The sequence below is a fragment of the Monopterus albus genome, unplaced genomic scaffold, assembly GCF_001952655.1.
Source record: "Monopterus albus unplaced genomic scaffold, M_albus_1.0 scaffold15.1, whole genome shotgun sequence".
NCBI classification, from domain to species: Eukaryota; Metazoa; Chordata; class Actinopteri; order Synbranchiformes; family Synbranchidae; genus Monopterus; species Monopterus albus.
In genome coordinates this window covers 642,808-656,244 of record NW_018127895.1, presented here as the reverse complement: position 1 = coordinate 656,244, position 13,437 = coordinate 642,808, and the positions used below count along the sequence as shown (strand labels likewise).

The window sequence follows — 13,437 nt, the reverse complement described above, 5'->3', positions numbered from 1 at the left end:
CTGGATGTCTACATTAAGTTTCCTTTAGCTAAATTCAACAAACAGATGTGTCATGTGGCAGTGAGAGGGCTCTGTGTGTGTGTGTGTGTGTGTGTGTGTGTGTGTGTGTGTGTGTGTGTTGTCATGACCCATCTACAGTATTTATCAGTGTCTATTAGTCAGTGTCTTGCAGCATCTGCACACCTCAGCACACAGTGAGGACAAAACAAACTGAAGGGGACAAAGATAAAGCAAAGGGCCTACCCACAGAGGAGCGAGCTGTGAAGCACACACACGCATTCATATGTACACCGCTGTTACAAAGCCATGCAAGAATTGATTTTAAAATGTCTAAGTTACTTAAATCTACATACTTCACACCACTGCTGTTATATATAGTACCCTAATCAGCCACAACATTAAAACCACTGGCAGGTCAAGAGAATAACATAGGTTATCTCATTATGATGGCACCTGTCACAGGGTGGGATATATTAGAGTATGATATATATTAGACTATGCCTCATCAGACAAGAGCTATTTTGGTAGCTTGAGGGGGCCCGACACAATATTAACCGAGTAGTTTTAATGTTGTAGCTGATCAGAAAAAGATACTTTAAAATTTAATGATTACTTTGACTTAAAGACACAAACACTCCTCTATATACTGTACTTTCCGGACTATAAGCCGCTACTTTTGTCGCTCCATGCACACACCCTCATCATGGACGACACACGACGAAATGCATATGATGCTGCTTCAAGTTACAGGTGATGGACCTGGCAGTCGAAATATCTCGTTACAACATGGACACCTACGGCTATGTACAACATGCACACAAACATAAAACATGGACTAGATATTCACTGATATGCTAAAAAAAAAAAAAAAAAAAAAACTATATACAGTATGCTTAGTTGATTTCTGGGTCCTTTAACTTGATAACACTCACCCACATTTCTCTCAACTCAATTACCCAACTCCATATACTCACACCTTTTTTTCTTAAAACCTTAAAAAAAAAAGTGTGAAACACTAAAAAAAGAAAAAAGAAAAACAGCTTCACCTGCGGCTACCAACAACACTTCTACTTAACACATCAAAGCCTTTAGACAGAGGCCTTCACAACTGTGCCTTACTAGGAGGCCAGGTACTGAAGAAAACTGCACAGGATGTCATCACCTTTTTTCCAGTGAGTCCTGATTGCATTATCAGAAACCTGGCATCTGGGTGTGACCTTGTTAACTGCCAGGGTAATCAACTTTAACCAAAGGGGAGGAGAGGGGATGATAAATTATTAGTGAGGAAGATTTTGTTCATGTTTTATTAAATTGGCCTGTCAAAGGGGGTTGGTCAAATTATCTGGGGCCTCGTTTATTGGAGGCCGGCCATATTGGCACATCTGTTACAATTATTTATAATTTCTAGGCAGTCTAGAGGACAGAACAGGTTTTTCAGCATCAGCCATATAAAGCAATTTAGAATTAACTGATGTGAGAGTGTCTGTTTTTTCGTCTCTCACAATTTCTTTCATCTCCATCCTGATTTTCACCTAACAAAAAACTGAAAAACCAGGGAAACTGTGAGACAGTAAAAAGATGTAAAAGGGAAAAAAATAAACATATTACAAGTTTAGTTAAAGTAATGGCTGGGGAGAGCACATGAGGCTGAAAGAGAAGAAGAGAGCATGCAGGTGCAGTGAAAAAAAAAAAAAGAGTGGGGAGTGTGAGGGAAGCAAGGGGGAAAAAAAAGAAAAGCCGGTCTTGGTAATTACTGAACACGATTAGGTTCTTGGGGGAACTTGTCTGGCGCTCGCGGCCCTCACTGGTGAGGATGCGGCAGGCAGGACCATATGGAGCGAGGCTTGTGATTGTGCTCCCTGAAGCTCGTGACCCGTCTGCTGCCGAGCCCTTGAGCTGAATGTGAAATGAGACTTGCCAGGCCTAATGTTCTACACATGCACCATTTATGCCACAAAACAAATCTGATCACTGTTAATTATGGAGCAGCTATAATCAGGAGGGGCTGCCACACACACTGCTACATGTGTCCACAAATACACTTACACAATCACATTTACATACGTCTGTGAAAGGACAGAATTTGTGAAAGTGATTGGATAGTATTGAGAAGTGGGGTCTAGATGGTACATGCCTCTCACCAGGCCAGGTACACTTGGTATTCAAGATGGTGATTCTTCAACAAATGCGTGTTTGCATATATGTATGAACATGTGTATTAGCTGGTAGAACAGTAAAGAGGAACTTTATAAAGCAGTGCACAATGAGTAGGATGTAGGGGGGGTGTTTTTTGTGCAACCCCTCCTACAAACTCTGACCCGGGTTGTATGTGCTTGAATGAATGAGTGCATGCATCTGCAGCAGCACATGGCTATAGTCCATTAATGAGGCGAGCTGCGCTACACAGAGGCTCTCGTTTAATGAGAACAGTTGAGCTGGTAAAACACAACACTGGAGTCCCTGTCATTAGTATGTCTCAGGCTCCGGACATGGCCCAGCTCCAAACACACAGTCGTATACATACCCACACTGACAATATTTACTGATAACACACTCAGCATTCACAAAATAAATGATCAACTATTTGTCAGACCATAATTCTTAAGCATTATTTGACTTTATAACTGACATTTTACATAAGGAGACTGATGTAACTGATGAGAGCGGCATACTGTACATAAATAGAGCAGCACAACAGTTTTAGCATAGTCTAAGGAGATTGACAGTTAACATAAAAGGAGTGGTGTTCCATATGGGAACCAAATGAAGTGAACAACCAGAGCCAAAACAAGATCCATGTGAAGATAACTCAAACATAATGCATCTGACTCATAGAAGCTTTCCATAAGGCTCTCATGAAAATCAGCAGAAAAGAGTAAAAGTACCTTGATGCACAATCAAGGTAACAATCATACACAGGGTGATCCATGATTCTTCTTTCTACTGCAATTTTCTCTAACTGTGCAGGACTGAAAGGTCATAGACATAAAAATACACAAACCCTCTGGCTGACTCCATTCTGTTTGTTGAACCCTTTGTAGAAAAGTTGAATTCCACATTTCTTTGTAGCATTATAGTTTTATCATTTTCACTTAATGGTTGCTATTAATGATCAGAAAAAATACCTCACCTAAGCCAAACATGACCCAGAAAAAGTGTATGTGTAATAGCACTTTAATTATACACCTAAAAGTGATTTGATGAGCCACGATTTAAAAAAAAAACAAAGCAATGTAGCTTCTTTAAGATTACAAAACTGATATGAGGAACTTTTTGTGAATCATATGCCAAAACCATATACAAATGCGTGTGCCATTTAGCCCATTTTTAAAGACAAGATTCTAACTTGCCATAGTGGGAAAAGCACAGGTGGTTATGAATAACATTAAAGATTTATTAGTTCTATTCAAACATCATAGTATGTCATGATAGTGTGACAGTGAGCCAGCATGCTGAACACCAAGATTCCTAAAGTGAAGCAGCTAAATGGAATGTACCATCATTAAATTCATTATTTACACCTATGCTTATTCTACTGTGACATATCAAAACATCTGCTGGGAAACGGGCCTTTGGTACATTAAAAGTTCTCATAAACATTTAAAGAAAAGAGGGCTTCTTTCTCTTACTGTATATTAAGATGAAACTTTTCTGAAGTGAATGAGAATGATTCATTTTCTTTTTCAGTGCTGATGAGAGAATAACCATTGCTTTGAATGACTGCCCACACAATTAACAACTCAACTCATTTACTGTGGTGAAGGTTCCAGAAAGCCTGAGGTCTGCTATGGATTTTAATGTAGGTCTTTAATCACTGCATGGCTCTGACAGTAGCCAAAAACTAGACTACTACAAATACAACAGTGCAGTCAGGGACATAGTTGTTAATGATTAAATGTTCACTCTAGCTAGATTTTTCTGCTCTAATGAGGGTCCTTCCCTGTTGCGATGGTGACCGCCCAATCTGGCAGCTCAAACCTGCCCAACCTGGCAGTTTGTTCAGCCTGCATCTCATTGTGTGTGGGGGTCATCCAGGTACATGAGGATTGGCCAGGCCCTACAGCTAGCAGACCAGGGCACAACGCCATTCAGGTCTGACATTATGGAGATATCTCATGGTTTTCAGCACATGCACACACACACATGCACAAAAAACACTGAACCCTCCTGAAAATAGAGCTGAAGAAATGAGCCCATTTGTTGACTGACCAACAACAATTTTGATGGTTGATTAATTATTTAAGTTATTTGTGATACAAAAACACCTTGAACATCCTTCCGCTTTCAGTGGGCTAGTGGGGGGAGAAACCATAACCTGGTTTCTCACAGTAACCTGGTTACTTAAGTGCAAAACACACAGTCAGTGATTCTACAAGTCTCTGAATTCTACTGGAGGGATGAACACCAATCAGCCAAAAGATGTTCTCTCATTTGGTATTTGAGGATGCTGGTGGAGAAGCTAACACACTGGTCCAAACTGCCCACATAGCATATACTTCACATCATTTTCATATTCATCAAACCATTCAGTGACTAATCGTATCCTACAGATGGGGGCCATGTCATCCTGGAGGAGATCCCTCCTGTGAGGATAGAAATGTTACATCATAGAATAAAGGATCACTCAGAGAAACTTTGTATTGATTTGCAATGGCACTTCACTCTAAGAGGACAAGTGGACCCAAACCATACCAACATCTGCAATCGTTATGTTTCTCCACTAATTTATTCAGGTTTTTCCTTGGTTATATGTGCAAGAACACTTTTCTACATGGAACTGAAAGATTACTGTTTTCAGAAAAAAAAAAGCATCATAAATGTCTAAACCAAATGTCAACACTGAATGATTAACAGATATACAGTAGAGGTTACTGATATTTAGGATAGTATTACTCACACTTTGAAAAGTCCTGTTAAGCTTCCTGTAAAGTGTTAACTTGGCATAAGGCAGGAGAAAGCAGCCAGTCAATCTTGGTGCACACAATGGAAACAAAACACACAATGGGTGTTATTCCTCTTACCCTCCCTCCTCCTTATCTCCACTCCCTCCCGAAAAACCACCGAGGAAGGGGTGTTCAAAGCCATCGCTCTGGTCCATATTCAAATGTGCGCTGCATCGCCTGCCTGCGCTCCCGTTGCGATCAGCACTTTGATCACCTCCAGTGGTAACTTCCACCAAAACATTTAAAATTAAAATCAATTCTGCCTTAACAACCTGAGCATTAGAATTAAACAGGTGTTTGGGAGAAAGTTGTTACAGAATTTGCAATTATGTTCTCACATACACACACCTTTAGTCAAACACACACCCACACACATGAACAGCCTGTCAGTGAAATTACAGAGTGGGAAAGAGAATGCCCTCTTGACTGAGTGCTATACCATGGGATACCTGATCTGTTCATTTCAATGTCAGTAGGTAAGAAAGTTAAAGAAAGAAAACAGCCAGACAGCAGCTACATGTGTTCAGTAAACAAAAGCTAATATTATATTCTTAGCATACGTCATATACATATTATTGTTGAAATTATATGTCAAGCTTGAAAATTAATGATGCCTTACTGTTTCGGACCTGGGTGTGGTAGAGAGAATGTGGAGTGCATGTTTGGTGTATGTACAGTATATACACACTTAATACATGCATGTATGCACACATGCAAGACCACAGTACAGACATGCAGCACTAACTGCATCTTCTCTAAATGCAGTAATTAATGCGGGAACGCTGCACTACTGTAGTTAATTACTGACTAAATGATCCATTTATATTTCACCGCTGGTTAAATTAACAGGGTTAAGTGAGACAGGGAGAGTGTAACTCACTTAACATTTGAGCTGATATCTCTTAGCTTCCACAGTGTGGGGGCTGCCCTGTCAGAAAACATCAACCAATCAAAAACAATTACACTCTGTGGAGAGACAGAAATACTCAACTGCTGCAAAACAATTATATTCCACAGCATCAGCTATAGAGTTATTTCATCTGCAATAGGACATAGTGTAACATAAACTGAAGTAAAAGTCATACTGCAGAAGAGACAGAGACTTATTATAACAGTAAGTGTCCTACAATGCTGATGGAACGAGGCTATGGATACACCCCAAGTCTCTTATATGATCTCCTCCCTCAACCCTGAAGTTGTTCCGGTCGAGCGAAAATTGACGACGTCCAAAGACTTATATCTGCTGTGAGAAGGATTTAGAAATGAGGAGACTGCCTGGAGGAGCCATGAGCGAGGAAACGAGACCACCCTTCGTGAAGTATTTTATGGACCAGCATGCCCCCTTTACTGGCAATCATTTGGTGGCTGGACGCTTCAGATGTAGGATCAGAGGAAAGGATGCCTCTTGACTCTAAAAATGCGTTTCCTCGATTTCTGTCTCCGCACATCTTACATGAGCAGCTCGATTTCTGTCTCCGCACATCTTACACGGGCAGGACTAAGACAAGGAAGAGATGTAAGTGAGGGAAATGTGGAGACTTGAGATGTACCCGGAGTCAACAGTACAGATTTTGATATAAGTTACTATTCTCAACCACATCTTTGATTCTCTGCGGTCATCATGTTATTAGAAGTTATTAAAAGGACACTACTACACCTTCCATTGCCTTTGGGTGACAGCTCAAAGGCAGTGAGCTAAAGCCAAAACCCTACTAACTGACAGATGAAGAACAGTAACTCTAACATGATCTACAAGAATATTACAGAGCTTCATTTAAATCACCTCTCTCTGTATCTTATCTGCTATCTGACCAGTGTGTGATAAAAGCACTTCCAGGTACTTGGGTGGGAGGAGAGAAAGAGGACAGATAAAGTAAATAAGTCAGAGAGTGCATACGTGCCAAGCACTGAGAACGAGAGAAGATCAGATAGTTGACATGAACAACACTACTGCTGAGAGAGAGAGAGAGAGAGAGAGAGAGAGAGAGAGAGAGAGCGAGAGAGAGAGAGAGATCAAGGGTGAACTATAGTGATACCAAGCGAGTGATTCTCAGTTAAAGATAGCCACCACAGGCCATGCTGGAGGTGGTCAGTTATTACTGCTCTAACTAATCCACCTACACATTGCTATTTCTGCACTGTATGACAATTAGTTTCCAACTCCAGACAAGTGACCGAGACGTATGTAGTGTAATGTGCTCACTGTATAAGAAAAACCATAAATAAATGCAGAGCATACGAAGCATGTACAGTATACTGTATTGTGCAGAGCCACACCAATGTATATCAAAGTTTTAAAAAAACTTGATAGAAACAGAAAAATACTTCTTAGCCTGAAGCTGCGATGTACCGATAAAAAGCAGAGACGCACCGATTGCAATTTTCTCAGCCGACTGCAATTTTTAAGTCTGAACTGCCAATTCCGATTTTGGCCGATTTCAGTTTTCTTTCTTTCTAAGAACTGCAGTTGACAACATATACAGATACTTTTGTAGCTTTTCCTTAATGAAGAATTAAACTGTAATAAAAATAAAACACTGAATAAAGTTTTACATTTTCTGTCTTTTTTTTTTTTTTTTTTTTTTACAGACCAACTAAAAATGAAGTGCAGTATTTGTACTTCTCCAAATATAAACAAGTGCAACAGGTAATAGAAACAAGGAAATGTCTGTTACATCAGTCCTACCGAGTGTGCAGTTCTTTAGGATGTGGCTGAAGTTTGTATTTGCTGTGTTTTACCACTGGTTGGACACATGTAGCGAGTAACTCCCTCAATGTGTACTACTTCGTCAGAAATTTGAACGTAGTTTCCCTTCTCCAAGGTGTTTCCGTAGGCTTCTCTGTGCACTATTTGCACACCATGTGCTTCCAATGAGCGAGTGAACACACGCCTGGTACAGACACAAGCGCAAGCCTTGCTCGAGGTACATGCGAGATCCTACACGCTGCACACTAAGCGCTTGGTCTGTGCCAAAGCATGTGCAACGTGGACTGTCGTGCCTCTAAATCTGACTGGCACAGAACTGAAGATCTCAGAGTGATCAGCCGGTCACCAGTCAAGGCCGATCACACTGAAAACCAACCATTTATGATCTCTGCCGATCAATTGGTGCAACTCTGCTAAAAAGAGAGTGCCTTAGTTGAGGGGAAGGTGAAGAATGAGAAGGGTCCTTGCCTTGAAGTTGGTTTGTCTGTTTGGTGAGGGGTCAAGGGTTGTCTGTGGAGCCTGTAGCTGCTGTTGCCATTGCTGCAGATGTATTTGCTCCAGCTGCTGCTGTTGTAGCTGGGACTGGAGTTGGAGGATGTATTGATCTTTCTGAGCCAGCTGGCTGCTGAGTTGCTGGTGACTCTGACGGAGACTGGCCTCGCTAGACACAAGGGCCTGGTAGCACTGACTCAACTCTTTGTACAGCTGTCAGAAAGCACAAACAAGACACATGGGTTGGAAAACCAGAGAGAGGGCAGGAAGGGAGTTGAGGAGGCAAAGAAATAGGTTAAGTCAGCCAGAGACGGGATGTCAAATGAAGGAAAATCACTTGTGAGACTACATGACATGGAGACTGACAAATGTTTTCAAGTGAGGCTGTTTTCTTTTTTTCCATAGTAATAGGAAAGGCATATGCTAAAATCATCTAAGTAATAATGAAAAGGAAAAACAGAAGGACAAGCAACAAAGATAATATGAAGTGAGACCAAAAATGTTCATGTTTTATGACTAATACCCCAAGACTCTCTCCGAAAGTCCATTCACAGTAACATGATACAGCAAGAAAAAACTATTTTGTGGCACTAGTAAAATAACAGTAGGTTACAGTTAGCTTGGAAACAAATGACCACAATGGGTGAGACCTAAATGGAGTGCAACAGAGTAGTTATAATAATGATGAGTTTGAGGTTTGGCATATGTGAGTACCTTTTGATAGGAGGTGGTGTCAGCAGTGTGTGCCTCCTCTTGGTTCCTCAGGACTCTCTGTGTGTCTAGGTTCAGTCCTTCCAATTGCTTGATCAGATGGCTCTGCTCTGTTGCATGCTCTGTGCTCTGTCTATACAGGGACTGCACTTCTGCAAACTCACCACTACACATACATACATACATACATGCAACATAACTGAGTAAGTAAGGATTTAAAAATAGTCCCAATTCATACTGTACCTGCACTGTGACTGTTGATGTAAGAATGTTGCATATCAATATGTGATAGACCTGCCCTGCCATTCCTTTCTATATTAATACAGTGAAATGCCTTTTTCTAAATCTAAATTATGGTTAGAAATATAAAGATTCAAAATCAAGATGGTGTGAGGAAGGCAAATAACTTGAATTATCTAATTCATTGATTTTTTTTTTCGTTGTGTAAAATCTGATGCATATCAAATTTAAAATATACAAATAATTACATACAAAGAATACTACACATACCACATCAGTGTAATGAATTAAGAACAATTATATACAGTACATGTGACTCGGTTTTCCCTCAATAGCATGCATTAGCATCAAAGTTCATTTGTGAAATTTATTTTGTGTCCCATGGCATTACCACAAAGTGCTCCTCTAACTCCTCCATCTTTAATCACCCAGCTAAAACCTTAAGATCTGTCTCTAGCCCTGGTGTGACTGACATGTCAGAGTGCTTCTGGCATTAAAACAGAAAAGTAGTTAAAAAAGGTTGAGATTACCACTAAGGCTCCTACGGTTCTCACAGTTTTTATCATATCGACTAAAGCTCAGCCAAAGCCTGCCCAGTTTCCCTTTTCTCCCTCTTTTAAAGCACATAGACTATGCAGGGCTTATCAAGTGGCTTTAGGCGAGCCAGAGTGGAAGAAATGTGTCACCCCCAAGCCTCACAGCACAGAGCGCAATATGCTCACTGCTGAACTCAGTAACCTATGTGAAGTGAGGTATACTTATAGAGACACACAGGAACAATCTATACCATCTTTAACTAATGAGATTACTGTAGAATAAATCACTTGGGTCATTACAAGCAGGCAGGGGCTGAGGTTTAATGGACAAAGCACCAGTTGATGGGGCTCACCGAAGTTGCCCAAGTTGCCCCTCTTTTTCTTCGACCTCCCTCTCTTTGGAAGAAAGCTGAACTGCCAGACTCCTACTGTGTCTCTGCAAGCCAGAAAGCTCTTGGCAGGCATTGTGTAGCTCCACTTCCAATTCCTGTTGAAATAAAGCAAAGCACTTTCAGAAAAAAAGGAACAATCTGATAATTGAGAGGCTTTTGCAATATATACTAAAAAACAGTTAAGACACTGACGATAACATGAGATGATCAAAACATATACAGGAATCACACCATGAGGGTGAAACTATCATGGGAACATTGCTATTGGTGTAACAGCATTATGGGGGAACTGAACTGCCTTGGTGGAGGTTTGCTCTCTCTCAGTGCTGTCTAGTTTTTGATTAAACTGTTTGTGTTGTTGAGTGAATCTGGTGGCCATTTATTTAAGCTGTATGTTGTACTGTCAAGCAGATACTGGTAAGTGTTTAAATGTATGGACGTAAAAAGATCCCTAAATTTGTATTAGCTGTAGGTCTACTGTATATTGTCAGATGGTTATATTCGTCCACCCACTGTTTAGAAAATGTATCAACGATTCGATAAGTTTACTTTATCTATGCATGCACGGGATTACATGATACATTTCTGGATAAATATTTGTGATGTCAAACAAATTGGCATTCTGTATCCACCACACACCCTATATTCTCCATCTCCATCTTTCAAATCAGTGTATAATACAAAAAATGAGGAACAGGTGGAGTGTCTTAGGATGTGATGGATGTGATAAACTAGTTGCTGGGCTTCATCTCATCCAAATGTAATTACTCTGCAGCCCTGACTTATTCAAGACTTTCCGTCTTACTCCATTTGACTAGGATAACCATATGTTTCATAACAAGTAGTCTATAAGGATGGGTCATAATGTGAGGGTCTTCTGCAGCTCCTACGTCCTGACTCTAGTGTTGGCGAGCAAGTGATTTCTGTAAGGAAATGAAATGTGAATGAAAATTCTTCAAGGACCTTGACTGTATTGACCTACACTAGTGACTAAGCAAAGTGAGATGTTCTGAATTTGCATTTGTATAACAGAAAATGCACAACCACTATGAACGCTTATAGCTACACATGCAATTTGTGGTTTTCAGTCTTCAGTTGTGGGCATCAGGTCAGTACAGGGAAAATCTGTGACCATGTTAAATTGTAATTTTCCTTCCTTTGGATATAGTTTTAAATATTTAAAACTGTGTGATTTGCTACAGACATGTTTATATGGTAACATGCTGAGGAGGATCAGGTATAAAGGATCAAAGAGTTCAACCTAGAGGATAAGGCCCTTCCTGTATAACTTTTGAGTGGGTGTGTGTGTCTGAAAGGACTTGTCCCTGTGTTCTCACCTTGACTCTGGCCTGGGCAGCATCCCTCTGGTCTCGGTGGCTGTTGGCCTGCCTCTCCTTCTCCTCCAGGTCAGCTCGCAGAGCAGCACAGCAGGATGTTAATCCCTGTTTCTCTTCCTCTAGAGCCTGCAGCTCCTTCTCATTCCTCCTACACTCTGTCTTCATTTCCTGGATAAGAGAGGTGTGTGAATAAGAAAGAGATTGTGAGGTCATGAGTGCCAAATAAACAAGTGACGAAAGGAAAGGAATAGAAAAAGTAGCACTTCAAACTGAGCAAATGAAAAATGGAGTGATACAAAAAGAGAAGCAACCCATTGGGCTGAGGCTGAAATGAATATGTAAACAATGGACTGTCTTTGCTGCGGGAGCCCCCTGCATGGTCCGCTCATTGGCCAAGGTCACCTGTGCTGTAGGACTGGGCCACGCAGCCAGATGTCAGCTGGCGTGGGCCGAGCTGTGCTGCAAGAGATGGGCTCATGCAGGTACAGAAGCCAGTCCGTCTGCTTTAATGACAGACTCCTGATGAGAATGGTGCTTGCTGCAAGACCCATTAGACTCAACCTAGATCTCCTTTGATGCTGTCCCCCACGATTTCTTGCCATGAGACCTCAACTAAGCCTGTGTAAGGACCTTTCCCTTATCAATTAATCATAGTCGAGGTCCCATCTAAGCATAATTAAGGAGAAACCACATCATCACATGCACACTTTTCACTTACCCCCACTGAAGCAATCATAAAGTATTTATCTGCAAGTTAACTACCTGCTTTACTTTCTCTCCCTCTTTCCTTCTCACACACACCCTTTTGAGTTGTTAAGTATTCTCTGTTGCCAGTAGCAAGAAATAAAGCTAAAAGCTCGAAAGGCTGAGACTGAGCAAGGGCGAAATGCAAGAGAAGACAAAGACAGAGATTGTGTTCAAGAAGACTGCACAATCCTCCTCCTCCTCTAAATGATTCAAACGCCTGTGGCTATAGCCACAGGGGACTTGTCATGTTCAGTGCCACACAGAAGAGACACTTTTTGACTCTGAGGCCCAGACTGCCACTGAAAATCTGTTCCACCAACCTCAAGTTCCTGGCTCTTATCGACCAGTTGCTCATGCAGAGCTGTCAGCTCCCTCTTCATTAAGGCACACTCCTCGTCCACTGCCGTCCTCCTCTGCACCAAGCTGTTAATCTCCTGCTGCTGCCCAGCCACTTTCTGTGTGTCAATGACAAAAAAAAAAAAAACAAGAGCAACAGAGAGGAAAAAGACAGAGAGGAAGAGACACAGAAAAAGACAGTTACATCACACATTGAGTCTTGATAACATGAAATAAAAACAGGGTTTAGTTTCCTGACCAAGGTGTGAATAACAAAGAGGGCAAACTTTTTTCCCCTTGGGACTGTTGCAACAATAATCAGGATGCAAGTACCAGCTAATTTCATGACAAATTGTTAAGCAGATTATTTTCTTGATTAACTGATCAATTGTTAGATCTACAAAGTGTCAGAAAACAAATATTACAATCTGATACTCCTTTTAATTCTATAGTGAATGAAAACATATTAAAGCTTCTTGCAAGGTTCAGCCCAGATGTCAGCAGAAAGGATGCGATGACTTTTAGTGGCCAGCCACTTTTGATGCCAGTATATGTTCACCCTTTGTCTTAGTGGCATTAGTAGGAGGAGGCTCGGCTCTTAACACTGCAGCAGCTGGGGGTTGGCATTGGCTGGTAATCCTCAGCCTTCTGTGGGTACAGCCTCCTCTCAAATAACACTGTGCTTTGGTATACAATTAATTGCCATGTTGAGGGAAATCACTCAGATATATTGAAATAGTGGATTTAGTATACTAAATCCACTATTGCTAGTGTACTCTTAGTTTGACATACTAAGAACAGAGGAGCTTTAATAGAGATTTATACTTGAGAACAAAATAAATGTAAATGTTAATAATGAGGTAGGCAAGAAAAACTTTAACCCCAGTAGTGCTCTATTGACACAACAGAAGAAAGGGTGGGGGGGTACTGCCAAATTAAGAGGTCTAGGGCAGAAAGATTAGCATTTGAAAATTCCCAGTGCAGGTTAAAAAAAAG

General features: G+C 40.9%; 1 protein-coding gene across 2 annotated transcripts in view; it reads right to left on the bottom strand.

Annotated features, from left to right (window-relative positions):
• Positions 1–13,437, bottom strand: part of cntln (centlein, centrosomal protein) — an 83,317-nt gene that overhangs the window by 62,123 nt on the left and 7,757 nt on the right. For both annotated transcript variants that reach the window (XM_020591846.1, XM_020591844.1), the window contains exons 5-9: positions 12,426–12,560; positions 11,359–11,526; positions 9,983–10,116; positions 8,857–9,019; positions 8,119–8,355 (exon numbers count right to left, since the gene is read on the bottom strand). In XM_020591846.1, coding sequence (XP_020447502.1) covers positions 8,119–8,355; positions 8,857–9,019; positions 9,983–10,116; positions 11,359–11,526; positions 12,426–12,560 — 837 coding nt within the window. The remainder of the gene's footprint in view (positions 1–8,118; positions 8,356–8,856; positions 9,020–9,982; positions 10,117–11,358; positions 11,527–12,425; positions 12,561–13,437) is intronic.